The 18797-nt window shown below is 52.3% G+C and overlaps 1 protein-coding gene across 1 annotated transcript in view; it reads left to right on the top strand.

Annotated features, from left to right (window-relative positions):
* Positions 1–14207: 14207 nt before the first annotated feature.
* Positions 14208–18797, top strand: part of SLC2A1 (solute carrier family 2 member 1) — a 28403-nt gene continuing 23813 nt past the window's right edge. The window contains exon 1 of the mRNA XM_032626140.1: positions 14208–14478. Coding sequence (XP_032482031.1) covers positions 14461–14478 — 18 coding nt within the window. The 5' untranslated portion in view covers positions 14208–14460. The remainder of the gene's footprint in view (positions 14479–18797) is intronic.

Here is an 18797-nt window from a genome sequence, read left to right as displayed (position 1 = left end):
CCATAATCACCTTGTATCAGTATTAGAGCTCTTTGACTCTGTTTGTTTCCCTACCCGGTGGGAGTTCCATGTGAGGCCCGATTGCGCCTGCAGCTTCATCCTCGCTGTCTGGCACGTGGTACCTACGTGCTCAACGAATGAGGGAAGAAATGAATGCATGGCAGTGAGTGACAGTGACATCCGCAGCACCCACACTGGTGACGGTGAGGGTGGGGCTGGGGTGGGCAAGGGATGATGATGAAACAGAAGAACAGAACAAAAGCATGAAGCCACAAGGAGACGGCTCCAAGACAGAGGCAAGGAAGTTGCTGCAACACGGTTCTAACTCCATCTCTCTGCATGGGTCCATCCTGTACCGGAGCTGCGTGCTCTGAAATCCTGGGAATCCCTGTCATTTCCTCCTGTTTGTTATTTCTGCTGCCCCTGTGAGGAAATGCTCCGTGAGTTGTTCAGGCCTTACCCAAGGCTGTTGCCTTCTCTGTGGGCGGGGGGTGAGGGGAGGGCTGCACAGATCACCCCCTCTCCTGAGCACCAGGACCCTCCTGGCAGGGGGTATCCCAGGGATGCCCTGGGAGTTGGGCAGGCAAGGCCTGAGCCACCTGGGACAGGAGACTGGGCCTGTGAGACGAGGGGAACCGGGAAGCCAGGGGGCCTGGAGGATGGACCACTGCTGCTGCTGTTTGAGCCCCCGGGTGGGTTTCCTGTCCCAGCTCTCTTGTGCTCAGCCACATTCCCAGTGCACTCCAGGCTAGCCAGCTGAGGGAGTCAGGACTGATGGAAGGTTATCTAGGGGGGCACGGAGTGTCCACTTCATTCACCCTGTACCTCCATGATCCAGCACCATGCCTGGAAAATGGCAGGGTGGGGAACTAAAAAACTGTATTGGATGGATGGATGGATGGACAGATGGGCAGAGAGAAAGAAGGTTGCTCTTCCTGGAGCTAGAGGGCTATAGGGCAGTAGCATCTCTAGGGTCCATCCCTGGTGGCAAATGTGATCATCAGAGTGTGGACTTCCTTGGAGAGGGGTGGGAGGCTGGGGGTCAGAGTCAGGGGTCTCTTACACCCACTTCCCATCTTCTCAAGCTCTCTGCTCAAATCTGGTATTCCAATAGGGCCCCTCCCTGCATAAAGACACCCTGTCCCCATACGTGGGTGGGCATCAGAATCTCCTGGGGCGCTTTAAACAGTATAGAGTCCTGGGTCCCAGCTGAGGCCTGCTACTTAGAATATTGCCAAGTGGGACCATGGATTCTGTTTGTTTTTTGTTTCATTTTGTTTGGCCACGCCACCTGGCTTGTGGGATCTTAGTTCCCGGACCAGGAATAGAACCCCGGGGCCCTCAGCAGTGAAAGCACAGAGTCCTAACCACTGGACTGCCAGGGAATTCCCGGATTCTGTGCTTTTTAAATGTCTCAGGTGATTCTTCCATGTAGACAGGCATAGGAACTCCCCACCTACTGGAGTGAGTTTAAACCCCCAGGCAAGGCGTTCTGCACCCAGCACCTACCCCCTCCCCCAGGCAGCCTCATGCCTTGCCCCTCACCCCAGACACGAAGCCTAATGAAAAGGCTCCACGTTCCCAGACACGCTCAGGCTCTCTCACCACCAAGCTTTCACTCAAGTTCATCTCTCTGCCTTTCCCCTCCTCCACCTGAGAACTTCTACACGTCCTTTCTTCAAGACCCAGAAAATGCCACTTCTCCCAGGAAGCCTTCCACACCTATCTTTCAGCCAGGTAGAACTTTCATCTTCCTGAGTCTCACAGCACCTCCTACCATCTACATCGTAGCACCTGTCACTCTGCCCTGTAATTACAGTCGGCCCTCCAATCCACGGGCTCCACATCCATGGCTCAACCAATAGCGGATCAAAAATATTCTGGAAAAAAAAATGGCAGAAAGTTCCATAAAGCAAAATTTGAATCTGCCTCATGCTAGCGACTATTTACATAGCATTTATATTGTGTTAGGTATTATAAGTAATCTAGAGATGATTTACAACATGTGGTAAGATGTGTGTAGGTCATATGCAAATACTATGCCACTTTATATAAGGGACTTGAGCATCTTCCGATTTGGGTATCCACAGGGGTCCAGGAACCAATCTCCTGTGGATACCAAGGGGCGATGTATCTAATAATGCCTCTGCCAGACAGTTTGCGTCAGCGCCTTGTTTAAGCCTCCCAGGAAGACTTTGAGGTAGATGATGATGATGATAGCAAAGACTGATTAGGTGAAAAGCTTGGAAGCCTACAAATGCTGCTAGACCCATAAATCTTCACAATAACTGGGTGAGGTAGGTACCATTATTATCAGGCCCATCTTACACATGAGGAAACTGAGGCCCAGAGAGGTGAATTCACTTGCCCTGGGTCACACTGATAAGTGGTAGAGCCAGGATCTAACTCAGGGAATGTTCCAGCCCTTTTACAGATAAGGACACTGACGCTCAGGGAAATATTTGCCCAAACACACCATTCTCATAAGTAGCACAATTATAATTTGCACCCAGGAGCCTTTGACCCAGAGCTCCACATTCCCACATGGCCCCAGTTTAAAACTTCCGCTAAGCAATCCGCAGACCATGCCCCATTCCTGGCCTGTTCCAGGCTCCCTTCCTCTTCCCACAACTCCCCAGAGACCTGCCCTTTTCCTCTTCGCAGACTGGTCTGCCCTCTGATCTCACTTCTACCCAGACTGCCCCACCTTGAGTTCCCTGGAACTCCCAGCCCTTGCGGAGGTCACAACTCAGCTGGTAGGCAAAGGTCCAGCCCTGCTGGCAAGTTTTTCCCTGCAACTTCCCCATCCGCATTCCAGACGGAGCAGGCTGAGGCAGTAGGGGGAGCAAGCCCCCTCCTCTCCCTGGGCCTCAGTTTCTCCATCTGTTGGGCAGACAATAGCAGGGCTGAAAGGAGGCTCTAGTGATCCTGGGGTAAAAGGCTTCGTAAACAGTGGTGGTCCAGCCTTGACTGCCTCACTCCCGAGTCCTGGTTAGGAGGGTGGCGTCCCTTGTCGGCCTGGAATCCACCTCCCCTGCCCTGGCGGTTACCTGCCCTCCTAACGTCCCTGCGCCCCTGCTAAAGAACAGGATCACAACCAAAGCAAATACAGGGTGCTTCACAGAGTAATAGCTCCATAAGTAAATAGCGGCAGTTATTAAATGAAGGGCCTTGCCTCTCTCTGTGGAGAGAGCAGACTAAAGCCGAAGTACAGCTGTGCAGTCAGGCACCTCTCTGGAGAACTTGATGGGAAACTTGGCTCTCCAAGGTCGGTCCCCAGCGCAGCCATCCCACCCACTAAGCATGACTCTAACCATCCAGAGGGTGACGGCAGGTTGTAACTGCAGCTGTTTTGGACACACGTTGCAGAACTCTTTCACATGCCCTTTTCTCCTCCAATCCTTTACAAAGCCTGTAAAAGGAGCTGGCGTGGGCTTTGGTTCCAGGCTGGCCTGAGCTCATTTCCAGCTCTGCCACTTACTTGCTGGATGATCTTGGGAAAGCTATTTCTCTTCTCTGAGCCTCACTCTGCCTCGTCTGCAAAGTGGGCACGATACGCCCAACCTTTGAGGGTGCTGTGAGAGTTACAAGGATCAGGCACAGGGGAAATACATAATAATCCTCATAGCTCTGTTACCCCCACGTTCTAGATGAAGCAACTGAGGCTCAGAAAAGCTCTATTGTTTGTTCCACAGCTAGTGAGAAGCAGGGCTGACTCTGAGTCCAGGACACCTGCTTCCACACAGGAAGCTGTCCCCCAGTTCATGAATTCGTGAGGCCAGGAGGTATGGCTCTGGTTGCTCAAGGCCAAGGACTGATCTCAGGATCCTGCTTTATATGCCTCACCTTACAACCGTCATTAGTCATAGCTGCCCAGGTTCCAGGCCTCAGCATCAGGCCCTCCAGAGTGGGTCAGAGTGGACAGGGTCAGAGTCAAGATGGACTTGGCGGTCACGGCAGGTGGGGCCGTGTGCCCTGTGCACACCCGCAGACACAGGACACGAAAGCAGCGGGCTTGTCCCAGTCGATCCACACTGTGAGGACACGGTGACCTCGTCTCCACAGCCAGGAGCTCAGCTGCCAGCCCTGTGTTCCTTTTAACAGCCTGAGTCAGCGGGCAGAGACACACCGCAGAGCACTGCCTTCTCCCTGCTGATTTATTAGGGCGCTTTCCCGGAGAAAGATAAAAACTCTTCTTAAGCATCTGGCTCTGGGCAACTTACTTTTTTTTTTTTTTTTTTTTTTTTTTGGGCAACTTACTTTTAATTTTCACCCTTTGAAGACAAAGATGAGATACCATTTCTCACCCATCCAACTGACAAAGATTAAAAAGATAAACCACACCCAGGATTGACCAGAGGATTGTGAAAAGGGTAGGTCCCTTTACAGCCGGTAGAAATGCAACAAGTAAATACTATGTTTTTGAAGGGCGATTTGGTAAAGTTTTAAAAATTCCCATCTCCTTTGACTCGGCAATCCCTCTCCTACAAGGATTTGTACCTAGTTTTTGGTACAAAGTTGATCTTCACTGTGTTGTTTATAACTGTTCCCAAATGAAAGCCACCTAAATATTCATCAGTAGGGGATTGGTTGAATCAATGATGGGCTATCAGTCAGCCATTAAAAATCAGGCTGGGAAGAATATTTACTCAAAGATAAAATGCTCATTATAGATTAAGAGACAAAGCAAGTCATATCCAGAATGATTTGCATTGATATGAGCAGGCTTGATAAGTTTTTCCACACCTGGGCTTGTTCTTGAGAAATTCTCCCACGTGGCCCCAGCCACCATGTTGTAAGGAAGCCCAGGCTACCCTGCTGGAGACAGAGGAGGATGCAACACCATGTGTGGAGAATGGCCCCAGCCAAGTACCCCATCGAATGCAACTGCATAAATAACCTCAGCTGCATCACGGGGAAGAGAACTGCCCAATCCCCCAAATCAAGAGAAATACATCATTGCTGTTTAAAGCCACTAAGTTTTGGAGTGGTTATTCGGCAGCAGTAGATAGCTGAAACACCCCGTTTTTCAGTTCCTAGATTTTCAGAACGCGTACAGACCATTAGAGCAGAAGCACCTGTGTCTGAGCACCCAGCCCGCTGTGCAAACCTTGGAGGTAGAGCCTTGGGTGACCCCGATGGCTGAACCTCTACAGCTGGCCAGTCATCGTGTAGCTTTCACAAGCACCATCATGTACTAGGTGCTTAATAAATATTTATTGAATAAGTGAATAAACGTCTTAGTTAACACACACTGCAGCCCTGGGTGGTAAAAGTGATCATTTTATTATTACTCAACTGACACTCATTCATTAGAGAAAAATGCAGGTATTACAAAAGAAGAAATGAAAAATTACCCTTAATTCTACTACCCGTAATTTCAATTAACATTTAGCATCTATGTATGGAAATTCAATTCCATTACATATGCATATTTACTTTTTAAAATGTGATAAACATACCGTTTTGTAACCCATTTTTTCAATTCAAAAATATCTTGACTCCCTTTCCATGTCAATGAACATATATCTCTGTTCCACATTTTTATGGATGCATGTGTTTGCATCCTCCTCCACCCCACCCTCACAACAGATATGAGCCCTGCCAGCCTTGTTCGTTTTCTATGACCCCACCGCCTAACCACAGCCAATAGGACCCAGGACAAACATTTCACCCAAACTGGGCCAACCCGCTTCTCTCTTCTAGAAATTTGGAATCCAGACCAGGAGAGAGTCAAGTCAGCCTTGAAGTGGTCCCAGGTAAATTCTGGCATTGTGTGGTGGTTACAGTCTACCACATGGAGCAGAACATGCCTGTCTGTGAAGGGAAAGAGAAATAAAGCAAGAATGAGGGATGTAGACCATCCCGGTGGCACTCTACTAGGTCCCAAGCTCAGTCAGCCTCTGACTGCACCCCTGCCACTGTTTGCCAGACACCTCTGTTGCCTTTAATGAAGTCTCCTTTATTGGCTGAAGTTGGCTTAAATATATTGACACTGGCAACCAAAAAATTCCTTGCAATGATTACTCTAAGGAAATAAGACAGATGGGACTCTCAGCCACAAGGCCAGGCCTCTGGGAACCAATAAAAAGAACACCCAAGACAGAAGACTAGTGCCCCAGCACCTTCTATAAGCCACTTTCCAATACTGGGTACACAGGCTGGAATGCCAGCTGTTTGAGGGGAGGGCTCTAGAGCCAAGCAGTCAGGGCCCTCCCTCGATGACATGGCCCCCGCCTTCCAGCCTCAGCAGCAAACGTCTGTTGGGCACCTGCCCCATGCAGGACACTGTGCGAGAGGCATAGATGCACACGATGTATAAAGTTCCATGTGTGACTTTAGGCAAGTCATATCCGCCCCTCTAGGCCTCAGTCTTCTCATCTGTAAATGTGTTGAAAAGCACAATTCTAAGGTCTTTCCAGCTCTCACACCTACAAGTCTAAGCCAGGGTCCCAGTCCCAGCATGCCAGGAAGAGGGCATACATAACAAGCTCTAGCAGGGGCATTGGACTTTCCAAACACCTCCCTATCCACTGTCTCCTGTGAGCCTGCCAACAGCTCTGCAAGGCCGGACTTATTAGGCCAATCTTAGGGATGTGGAAATGGGAGAGGCAGAGAGGTTAAGCAACCTGCCTGAGGGTACACAGCTGTTGAATGGAAGCGCTGAAGCTTCAATCCAAGTCTGAGCCAACTGCCCACTGGGAGAAGGATCAAATTACCCTTGACATTGGTTGTCACAGTTTTGTTGTTGTTGTCGTTATCACAGTTTAAAGACAAGGACAGGGCTTCCCTGGTGGCGCAGTGGTTGAGAGTCCACCTACTGATACAGGGGACGCGGGTTCGTGCCCCAGTCCGGGAAGATCCCACATGCTGCGGAGCGGCTGGGCCCGTGAGCCATGGCCGCTGAGCCTGCGCATCCGGAGCCTGTGCTCCGCAACGGGAGAGGCCGCAACAGTGAGAGGCCCGCGTACCGCAAAAAAAAAAAAAAAGAGGACACAGAGGTCTAGCACTTATTATGACAAGGCTTCTCAACCCAGAGCTACAAAGGTCTTGGAAGTGACCTGTTGCAACCCCTTCATTACGAAACTGAAGAGACAGAGGCTTAGAAAGGGACAGTGACTTGCCTGAAGTCACCCAGCAAACCCGTAACTGCCCAGAGTGGAGTAGAAACACTGCCTTCTGAGTCCAGGGATGTCCACCTCCAGTGCTTTCCCTTTCTTAAGAGCTAAACTGCCGTGGGTTTGGGGCATTCATTTCAAGCTTCAGTGAGGAAGGGAGGGCTTCTCCAGGCTTTCAGTGTCTCACTTTCCATCTTCTAAAGGGTGAGTCAGCTCCGGTATAATGCGGTGAGTCAGCCGGCTCCTCCGTGATGAATGTACATGTGACTGCCAGGTGGCATCCAGGTGGGGCTGGGAGTGGGGGAAGTGGGCACAGCCGGATGCCGACTGGGCCATGTCCGCTCACTCAGGAGGTGAGGTCTGTGCTTTCTTTTGGCTCCAAATTGCTGCATAGTGGTATCTGGAGGTTAAGAGGTCCAGGTCTCACACCTTCCATTTGCTACCCAATTCCTCCTTTGGTGTGACCTCAAGCAAATGGCTTTAACCTTGGTGTGCCTCGGTCTCCTCACCTGTCCAATGGGCATATAAATAAATCTGGTCATGACCTCTGCACAAGGTGTGGGGAGGACCCAAGGAATGACACTGAGAAGGTGTTTTGCACAGTTAAAAAGTTGCACCAGCATAAACGGCATTGTTATTTCACTTCTCGGGAGAAATAAAGTTCTAAGAACAAAACAGAGCCCAGCCAGGCTATTTATTTGCTTTACCCATCAGTCCTTGGACTTCTTAGGGTCTGAGAGCCTCTGGTCTCCTTGCTCTTCCCCAGGGCGCCAACCTTAACGGAAGGCATACTGTGGACTAGGCCCAGGGACAAGCCACTGAACCCTCCCCAGAGCCCCACAAGGTCAAGATTATTCTGAGCCCCATTTTACAGAGAGAAAAGTGAGGCTCACAAAGAAGCAGCAACTCATCAAAGATGGCACCACAGGAAGGGTAGAGCTGGGCCCTAAAGCCAGACTTGCCGACTATTCCGGCACTGGTCCTCTCTGTGGGCTCAAGGAGGAAAGTTCCTGGGGTCTGCATCAGGTCCCCTGCTTCCAACAATACACGGAAATCGAAAGAGGTCGATCCCTGCCACCCTAAAGTAAATCAGGCTTTGGGAACGTGAAACACTGGAAAGAATAACAGTAGTTACCATTCTTCAAGAATGTATTATATGCCAATCACCTGACAGTCATCTTCTCACTTCCTATTCTCACTAAATCTTTGAGGTAAGTACTGATATTATTCCCATTTTACAGGTGGGGAAATTGAGACTCAGAAAGACTGAGCAATAAGCCCAAAGACACACAGCTAGCAGATCTGCCTCCCCAGCCTGTGTTCCACCCACCGTATATCACTGCCGGCCTCCTCACTCGTTCGTTCTTTGCTTCATTCATTTATTAAACATTTAGAGCCTCTTCTCTGTGCTCTAAGTAACTCGCTGGACAGAGGGAAGACAGGGATGCCTGAGCCCCTACCCCAAGGAGGTCATTATTGGGAGGAAAGATATGGCTCAAATAACTGTAATCTCAGCGGTAAAGAGCCAGGCCCTGGGGCACTGCTCGTGCTGGTGCTGGGCCAGGTGACTGAGCAGGTGCTACAGGTCAGAGTTTTTGTTGATTTTTTTTAATCAAGGTGCTAGAACTCATACCTACTACCTGTGTGATCTTGGGCAAATCACTTCACTTCCCTAAATCTCAGTTTTCTCTTTTAGAAAATGGAGAGAAAAAGACTCATCTCACTGAGGTCTTGTGGGGATCAAACTAACTGGAAGAAGCCAGGTACCATTTTGGGTGCTGGGGATGCTGGAAGAAGCAGACAGCAGTCATTCCCTTGGAACCACAGAAAGAATTTTTTTTAAGTAAAAAAAAATTTTTTTAATTGAAGCATGACATGCACACAGGGAAGTGTAAAAACTGGAATTGTCCAGCCCAATGAGTTTTCACAAGCTGAACACACACGTGTCACCAGCACTCTGATTACAAAACATCACCAGCAGGGGCAGGACTAGGACATGGCAAGTGAGACACTCACCCCCTGAGTAAAATTTAAGGGGGTACCGAAAAGCTCAGCCATCAAGATAAATAACGTTTTAATGCAATATTTTTTAATGCAATATTTTTTAAAAACCAAAACTAATGCAAGAAAATCCATGATGACAAAATATTAAACTTTTAGATAAAGACAGGATTAGTAACAATGCTGTGTTGAGTCACATTAAAGTTCAGGGCAAAAGGGAAATATCAATGATATTGATCCTGCCTCATCTGCCTCACCTTGGTCCCAGCCCTGATTACCAGACCTCCTGAGGGTCATTCATCCCTCCAAGGGTAACTAATACCCAGACTTCTAATCCTATAAATAAGTGTTGCCTGTTTTTGAACTTTGCATACATGAAATCACACTCCTTGGCATATGGCTTCTTTCACGCAACATTGTGTCTGTGAGCTGTAGCCACGTTGTTGTGTGCCAGGGAAAGATGCTTAAACAAGGAAATGACCATGTGCTGGCTGGATGTTTGAGAGAGACCATGGAGGTGGCAGGTGGGAGGAAGAATGAGCAGAGCTAGCACAGGACCAGTGGAACGGAGAGAAGGGGATGGAGTCCAGTGCTATTTTGGAAGGGCAGAGTCCACGGGATTGGCTGGATATTGGGGATGAGGGAGAGAGAAGAGTCAAGGAAGATGCCAGATCTCTGACTTGGGCTATTTGGTGGATAGAGGAACCGTCTCTGTAGTGGGGGTCCAGGAGGGATGGGAGAGGATAATGAGTTTAGACTTAAACATGGTGAAGGCCAGGTACCTGTGGGGCATTCAGAGGGCTGTCCTGGAGGCAGCTGGACAGACAAGCCGGGTGCGGGAGAGAATTGGGGGAAGGAAGTGTTCCCTCAATAGCCCCCAGCATCGGGCGAGCAGGTGGTGGCCCTGATGAAAGCGTGTGCAGAGGGCCGAGGAGGGGCTTGTGAAAGGATAAAGGAGGGAAGCTGAAAAGTTCTCTGAGAGCAGGTGGTATGAACTGGTGCGCAAATCAGAATGAAAATATTAAACATACAAAACTGTCCTCCCTGGCCCATCAGGACTTCCAGGAGTCCAACACAGTGTATACCTGCAGCCTGTGAGGATCGGGGTTGCAGAATATCCTGCGGATCAGGGGCTCTCCAGTCCCAGTCCCTGCCAGCTCCACTTGCATCAGCGGCAGCTGACTCAGCAAAGCCTTTTCTGCTGGCCGCCAGAGACGCTTGCCTTTAAAGGCAAAAAAAAAAAAAAGCGCCTTTCCCCGGGCAGCCCTTACTCACTCCAGACTCGGGAGCTGCTGCTACCAACCCCTACCCCCTCACCCCGCCCCGCCCCCAGCGCGCACAGCGAGCCCAGCGCGGCTGGGGTCCCGGAGCGTGCGAGCGTGCGCACAGGCACGCACCAGGCCGCCGGCATCCGCCTGGCCACCTGGCACCGCCCCGCCAGTCCAAGGGAGCTCTTTTCCCCCGACTGGCTAGGGCTAGAGCTGCTTGGAATCCAAAGGTCCGAGTTCCTTCCTGGGCTAAAGCAGCCTCCAGGGAACAAAGCTGCCAGTGTGAGAGCAGCTTGGGGAGGTGGGCACTTGGTCCTTCCAAGCGGAGCCCAAGGGCTCCACCCCAGCCTCCTCACACTCCCCTTTAAAGCCTCGGGATAGGGAAGGCTTGAGAGGAAGCTGAGACTTCCTCAGGTCCTTCCCTGCTCAAAAACCCTCCATGGCTCCCCACTGCCCACTGAATAAAGCCCTAACTCCTATACCTGGCATTTGACCCCTCCTCAGCTTCTTCTCCCATCAAATTCCCCCTAACTTCATCTCTTCTTGCTCCCAATCCCCTACACTCCCGCCACAGGGGCTACTTAGCCTGGCTCTCTGACTTAAGCTGCACTTCCATGAGCCACTCTGGGCATTCGCTCTCTCTTCCCAGGCATCCCAAACTTCCAGGCTCACTTCCTTAGGCTTTCTCTGGTGCTTCCTCTCTGGTTGCAGTTAAATCCGGTTGCCCAGGACTCAGCCATCCAAAAACTAAACTAGCCCACCTGTGAATCTAATATCTGATCAGTGTCAATAGCTTCTGATGAATTTACCTCTATACTGTACCCTCCAGGGATCATAAAGCTTTTACACAAAGAACATCTAGAAATGCAATTTCAAGCAGTTAATGGGCGTCCGTTGGGGCAGGTATGATGGGGTAGGGCGAAGGTAAAGCTGTTTTTCTAGCCACTCTGCTCTGTCTTCAAGTCCCACCCTGACCATAGGAAGGGGGTTTGATTGGACTTCTGACATCATGAATTAGTACTGTTTATTTGGATAAACTTTTACACACAATCCGTTTTTCCTCTGGCCAAGTCAGGAGGGGATTGTTACACCCATTTTACAGATGTGAGTGTTGAGGCTCAGAAAAGAGAAAGGATTTGCTTGGTGATGTTTGACGAGTAAGTAGCAGATCTGGGACTCAGGAGTCCAAATCCAGGGCTCCACCATCAGTCTCTGGGTGTGGTCTAGAGATTCTTTCTCCCCTTCAGCAGTTACTCTCTGCCTGTCTACTGTCTTCGCACATGTTCTTCCCCTTGCCAAGGATGGCCTTCCCTCTGACCCACCTGGTGAACTCATATTCAACCTTCTAAACCCTGCTCAGCCTGCCCTCTCCCTTTCCTGAAGCTCTCTCCACTCCCTCTCCTTCCTCTGTGGTACAAGTTCTTTCCCATACCCTTTTTTTTTTTTTTTTTTTTGCGGTTCGCGGGCCTCTCACTGTTGTGGCCTCTCCCGTTGCAGAGCACAGGCTCCAGACGCGCAGGCTCAGCGGCCATGGCTCACGGGCCCAGCCGCTCTGCAGCATGTGGGATCTTCCCGGACCAGGGCACGAACCCGTGTCCCCCGTATCGGCAGGCGGACTCTCAACCACTGTGCCACCAGGGAAGCCCCTCCCATACACATTCTTAACCATGCACACCCAACTTGGTACTGTTGCTGTGCACCTCGCCGCTTCATCCTCTCCAGTTTGGGGGCTCCATAAGGCTAGCAACAGGCTTGCCTGCCTCTGCCCCTGGGGAAGTGGCCAGCACAGGGCTGGCCTGGAGAAGGAAAGGGAGCCTGATGGTGAGCGTGCCCCATGAGCTGGGTGGGGTGTACCCACAGCTGGGAGGAGACATATGCAGTAGACTGGATGTGCTCGGAAACAGGGAGCGATGGAGAGACGTTGAGCAGGGACGTGGCAAAACCCAAATAGTACTTAAGGGAACACTGGTGTTGGCAGGAAACAGGCAGACTAGCTGCTCATATGTTCATTCATTCCTGCCTTCTTCCTTCACTCCTTCACCCCTGTGTCTCAGCTACAGTAGCCATCCTCAAGATGCTCAGTCTGGAGGGAGACAGAAAGGACAGCAGCACACTAAGAAGCATCGAAGGGTAAAGGAGAGAACAAGCTCTTGGAGGACTCAGGGACACTTCCCGGAAGGGGCCCCATTCTAGGGGTGCTTTGTGCTGTCAGAAGCATTTTGGCTTGGTGAGGTGGAGGTGGAGGGAGTCAGGCAGAAGAAACAATCTGAGCAAAGGTACAGATGCGGAAAGTGCTGGTGTGAGGGGTGAGGCTGAGCCTGTAAAATGCTGCCCTGAGGGCCTAGCTAGCCAGGCTGGACCTCGCTGCCTCTACGGCAACGGGTGACATACGAACAGGAGAGTGAGGGTCAGCACTAGAGGACATGAGGCCAGAGGCACTGGAGGCCCTGCAGACAGAAGGAAGGGAAGGAGGATGAGGTGGTACAGAAGGTGAAATCAACAGGACTCAGGGGCCTTTGGCACCAGATGAGGAGAGAGGTGGCCCTAAGCTTTCCAGGCTGAGCAGCTGGGAGACCGCAGAAATAGGAGCCATGGGCAGGGGTGTGCCCAGAAGGGGCAGGCCTTCCCTTCCAGGGCTTCTTGGTCAGCCAGGGTGCCCCCTCCCAAGGCCAGCCCAGACAGAGGACTCCAGGGGTCATGGGGTCAGCTCAGGCTCCTCCTTCCCAACAGAAAGTAGCCCCTCCCTGGGCCCCTCCATAGGGAAAGGGACCCTCAAACTAACCTCAGGATTTTGTCCAGACCTTTGGACTGGGGGGGGTCTTTCCTTTCACTGTGTCTCAAGTAAGACACGGGTCTAGAAGAAGAAATGAGGTGAAATCAGATGAAATAAGGTGAAATAATACCACTACCACTAAAGGGGGACTTACCGCGAGTTAAGCCTGCGCTAAGTATTTCATGAGCTTATCTGGACATTGCATCTCTCATGACAGCACATGAAGTTGGTGGTCATGTTCATTCCGTTTAACCCAGAAGAAAGCTGAACCTCATAGGCCAGCACCTTGCCTAGGATCACTCGAGGACTAGTCCACAGTGGAGCTGGTTCAAACCCAAGTTCTCCTATGTTCCTACCATTCATATTTTTCACACTTACCTGTCACCATAGAGTCACATATACTGTCAGAAGTGGAGAAAGGCTTCACAAAGGGGGTGATATTAAAGTGCAAAGAAGAGGTGGGCATAGATTTCCAGGCAGAGGGCCCAGCCTGTGCTAAAGCAAGGCTTGGCTTACAAACAGGAATGTGGGGATGGAGAGGGGAAGGGAGAAAATCGCGGAGGGAGACCTCCCGTAGTCTAACAAATACTTAAATACCACTTACCACGTAACAGAAGCTGTTCTAAACACTTTACAAATATTAACTCACTTAATCTTCATAACAAACCTATGAGGTGGTTCTATCAGTACAGCTAGTTTCCCGAAGTTATCCGGTGGCGGAGTGAGGACTCCAGTCCTTGCTCTTAAGCGCTACCCTTTGCCGCTCCTATTTTGTCTCCCAGCCGGTACGAGCTCCTCCATTTTGCTACAGGCTGCCGAGGCTCAGAGAGGTGCGCACACTTGCTGAGGGTCACACAGCGAGGGAACTCCCGGGACCCAGAGAGCAGGGGAGACGCTAAGCCACAGCGAGGTGCCCGCGGGGCGCCCTCCCGCCCCACTACCCCGGCCCTGGCCCCCTCCCCGCGGAGCCCCGCCCCGGACGTGCCCCAGTCCCCGCCCCCAAGGCTCTGCCCACCCCTCCTCCCCACCCCGCACCCCAGCCGCGCCAGCCAATGGCTGGGGTCCTATAAACAAGAACGTCCCAGCGCTCAGAGGTAACCCCAGCGAGCGTTCAGATCGTGGGCCGCAGGTCCCAGGAGCTAGCTCGCTAGGGAGCGGGAGGCCAAGCGACCAGAGTCGGAGTCAGAGTCGTAGTCGGAGTCTCGGGACCGGAGCCGGAGCCTGATCCGCAGAGTGCAGCCCGCCCGCCCGTCGCCGCCCGCGCACCCGGCGCTGCCAGAGCCTCCGGCGCAGCGCGGCCATGGAGCCCAGCAGCAAGGTGAGTCGCGCGCCCGCGGGCCCTCCCCGCCTGGAACAAAGGCGCGGACCCCCGGTCACCCCTCCGCCGGCCTAGGCTTCCCCGGGCCTCCCCGGCGGCCCGGACGCTCTGTGAGCCCGTGGCCGGCGGCGCGCCTCTCAGAGCCATGCTCGGCGCGGGCCTGGAGCGCAGCGCCCTGCTGCTGCCGGGGACTTGGGCGGGGATGGGGTCGGGATCTGGCGGGCGCGTGGGCGCCGCGTGCGTTGTTGGCGCCCGCAGTGAGCAGCTGGCTTCCTTCCGGGGGCGCCGCGCCGTCCACGCGTCCCGGCAGGGCCGGGGGACCCAGGGCCCGGGCGCGGCACGTCGCTCACGATCTCCTCCTCAGCGGCCCCGCTCCGACTTCTCCCGGGGCGGGGGAGGGGGCCCGAGCGCGGCGCCCATTGGCTGAGCCGGCCGAGCCCCCGGCCGGGCCCCGGCCCGGGCGCTTGGAGGAGGAGGGACCCGCCCCCGCTCGGCCGGCTCGGAACAGATGCTCCCTTTTCCTGGGCGCCACACTGGGCGCGCGGCCTGGTTTTGGGCGTTTTCCGCGGCCTCGCGCAGTCCCCGCGCCTGTCCTCCGGGGTTCTAAGGCGGAGGGCACTCTCTTAAGGCCCGGGCTCCAACCCCAGGGTGCCTGGCTACAGGGTTGAGGCGAAAAGCCTGACTTCCGAGGCCCTTCTTTCCGCGTAGTGCAGGCCCCAGAGCTTTTGCCAAGACCCGGGGAGATGTGCTCTGAGGTGGCACGTTTCCCTGCTCGGGCGGAGCTGGTGAGGGCCGGACGGAGAGAGTACCCCAGGGGCCGCCGCCGCGATCCCGGGGGGGCCGAGGGTCGGGAAGGGGCCCCTGGCTGGAGTGGAGTGGGAGTAGCGCGCGCCAGGGAGCTGAGGGACGCGGGACTGAATAGATGAGGACTCTTCCTTCCCCCGGGAGCAAGCAACTGCCTAGATACGATCTCTTTTTTTCATCTGTAAACGGGCTTGTCCTACAGGGGATCTTTGTGACTTTCCCAGATCGGTTCCTTTCCAACAAATATTTATTGGGCCCCACCTTGTGTGTTGTAGGGCATTGTTTCTTTCCTCCCTCCCTTCCTCCCCTTTCTATAGAATATTTTCAAGTGACTTTTTTCTTTGAAATTCGGCAGGGAAGGCACGAGGATGTCCGTTTTTCCACCTGGCATGGGGGGTTAGCACTGAACTCTGCGCTGCCCTTTCTATGGGCTGTGGAGGTGTCCGGTGGAACTGAACGAGGTCTTGGCTGGGCGGAGAGGTGCGTGACAGTGACGCCAGGCTGTACCCTCAGCGGGAAAAGGTTCCTTTATGCCTGATGAATCCAAACAACTTGCTTCACCACCCCGCCCTGGCCTGAAGAGAGACCCTGAGCCCAGAACACATTTCCTGACAGCCATAGGTGAGCCATTATGCTGGGATATAACAAAATGAAAATAAAATGAGAAGCTATTTTAGCTAGTGGTAAGAACGGTGCCACTGCAAAGCTTAAATATTTGCTGTGTTACCTCAGGGCTCTGGCAGGTCGCTTAACTTCTCTGGGCCTCAGTTTCACTGTCTGTAAGAGAGGGAAAACTTTTTTCACTCCTGCAAGGGTAAGAAATGTCTGTTCAGCATGTGATGCAGGACCTGGGTGTTCATCTGTTGAGTGGAGAAGTGAATATTTTGAGAGGAGACAGAAGAGTGGAGGAGAAAGTCAACAGTCACTTGTAGTTCACTAGGCTCTGGGCTCAAATGCTTTTCAGTGTCACTGACCCTCCATATATAGCTCTGCTGGTTCAGGGGCCTAGAGCTCGGAGAAGGGAAGTAAGTTACCTGAAGTCACACAGCTAGTAAGTGGCTGAATTGGATTTGAACCCAGGCCAATCAGAAAGGGCTTTCAGTCTACACTATCCCTTTTCACCATAGACTTTCTTGAATTTTGAGCTGAGGGGAGAGAGTTTGCCTAACTTCAGGGGTGCCCATGTGCCAGCCAGTTCTGTAGCAGGTAGGTGTTTTTCATGCAGTACCCTCCAAACTTTTGATTGCCGGCTCCATCAATAAATAATTTTGGGGCACCTCCTTCCCAGTGGTTTATCTGTATTTATAAATGCATGTATGTGCTCTGTTATAATAATAGATTATATGCCTACATAAAGTAGAAATTTCAAAAGACAAATACAGATAACAGTTATAGTCAAAAAAATTTATTTTTTATTTTTTTGCTAAACTTTCTATGGATCATCCTGTATACATTCTAGAAAAAAGCCCTTCCCTTTGGAGCTGCTGATTCGATCAGCAAGCCCAGCCCTTTTGTGCAAAAGGTTAAACTGAGGCCTGGAGAAGTTATATCACTTGCCCAAGGTCTTAAAACCAGGCGTGTCTAGTTCTGAAGTTCCTTCGGCTATGTTCCTCCTCATCTCCTCAGTTGACTCGGCTGACTTTCCCGCTTTCTGTCGTGCTCCTCTGTGGCCCAGTGTGCTGAGTTTAACTGAGTAGGAAGTAGGGAGGAGACAGGTTGAAGACCCTCCTGTCCCAGCGCACTTTGCTCATGCTCCGTCCTGCAGCAGATGAGGGTGAGCCCTGCCCCAGATGTCTCACCCAGCCCTTTGTGAGGAACTCCCAACTAGTCCCTCCTAGCACCCCAGTCACGCCCCAGGACTCTGCCACTCCGCCCTCCAGACAGAGGAGAAATGAGAAATCCGTGGGGTTCCTCAGCCCCTCAGTGGTACGGAAGAGCATAGGCTTTTGAAGTCCTGCATTTGTGGTTTTGAATTCCAGCTTAGCTCAGTTGCCACGTCTGCAGAATGATGTCATTTTTGTCATTAGAGTGTCTGTAAGAATTCAGAAATAAATGTGTCTGTCTGTCCCCATGGATGCTCCATAAATATCCCTTGCTTCTCTGGATTCCCATGATGCACTGCACCTACCTGGGCCCCAGGTGACCTGCTACCTGGGTTGCAGCCTCTGTCCAGAAGTCTGGCATTTGGGCAACATGAGCTTTTGGGGAGTCCCAGGATGCCCGGGCTGTATCGCTTGGTTGGGTAAATCATTAAAGTTTCTGCTGGCTAGTTCTCCAGTAGGGGTTTTGTCAGGAAGCTGGTTTGCAGAGTAGCCCATGGGTGAGAGTGCCAGGCCCAGAGATGGGTCAACTGATGTGGCTGCCCTGCCCGACCCCTCCCCCCGTGAGGGTGATAACAAGTCATGATGACATCACAATCCAATGGAAAATGACTTTTCCAAGGTCACATACTAGCCTCCCACCACAAAACACCTGCTAGCCTTTCTAGGATGGCATACAGAGGATAAAAGAAAGTCCCCAGCAGGAAGGGACCTTCCAGTGCATGTCCCAACCCTGTTTGACAAATAGGGAACTGAGGCCAGAGAAGGAAAGAGGCTTAGCCAAGATAAGGCTGTCACAAAAAATTTGAGATGTTCTTCAGTTTTGTTTTTAAAAAACATGTTTTTTTCTGCACACCCCTGTCCTATGTGCCACCTTCCACTCCCCCCAAATGAGCAGGAGTTCCCAGACTCCTGGACTTTCCAGCCTCCTTCTGGGTGCAGTCTACTAGTTGGATTAGATATAATTTGACAACTGAAAGCCTTCTGTGAATGGAAACAAAACACATCCTCATAAAACTATGACCTGGGGGAAGTGGCCTTCCTCAGAGCCTCCGTTTTCTTCCCCGTAAAATGGAGGCTCACTCTGCATGGTAGTTGTGGCGAGACTGCCCAGTGCCCTCAAGCAGGGTGGCGGCTATTTTCAGTGGAAGGACCCTCTGCACGTCCAGTTTGGGTGTACGGACATCGTCAACATGTCCATGATGATCCCTGTCCCATGCTGGGCCATTCCGGGACCAACCCTACCTGGCCTGGAGCTGGGTTAACCCCCAATCCCCCTGTAATCAGCTTGTGACTTCAAAGAGCTCAGCTTTACCCAGTGCCTCCTGGTCACAGGATGTCAGGGCCTGGAGCTCTGCTCCAGCTCCGAGGGTACAGGCATCCAGTTCTCTCCCCCTCCCACCCTAGCTGGCAGAGCTGGGGAGGCCTGGGACAAAGGGGAAGCGTGCAGTGTTGGCTTGGGACCTGCAACCTCCCCCCTCCCCCACCTCACTCCTGGGCAGAGCCGCTCAGTTTGGTAATCTGCGTCCCAGAATGGTAGAGGTTGAGAAGGCTCCTGGTTGGACCTATGGGCTCAGAGAGGCTGTGTCTAGGCCTGGTCACCAAAACAAACCTCCAGTTGTTACCGGCCTCCTCCGTGGGAGGCATGGAGTGGAGCGTAAGGCTCTGCCATCCAGCCTTCAGGCCAGGGAGGGA

Source organism: Phocoena sinus, chromosome 1, assembly GCF_008692025.1.
Source record: "Phocoena sinus isolate mPhoSin1 chromosome 1, mPhoSin1.pri, whole genome shotgun sequence".
Taxonomy (NCBI): Eukaryota; Metazoa; Chordata; class Mammalia; order Artiodactyla; family Phocoenidae; genus Phocoena; species Phocoena sinus.
The sequence above is the reverse complement of the archived record's forward strand: the minus strand, read 5'-3'. Positions and strand labels throughout refer to the sequence as shown.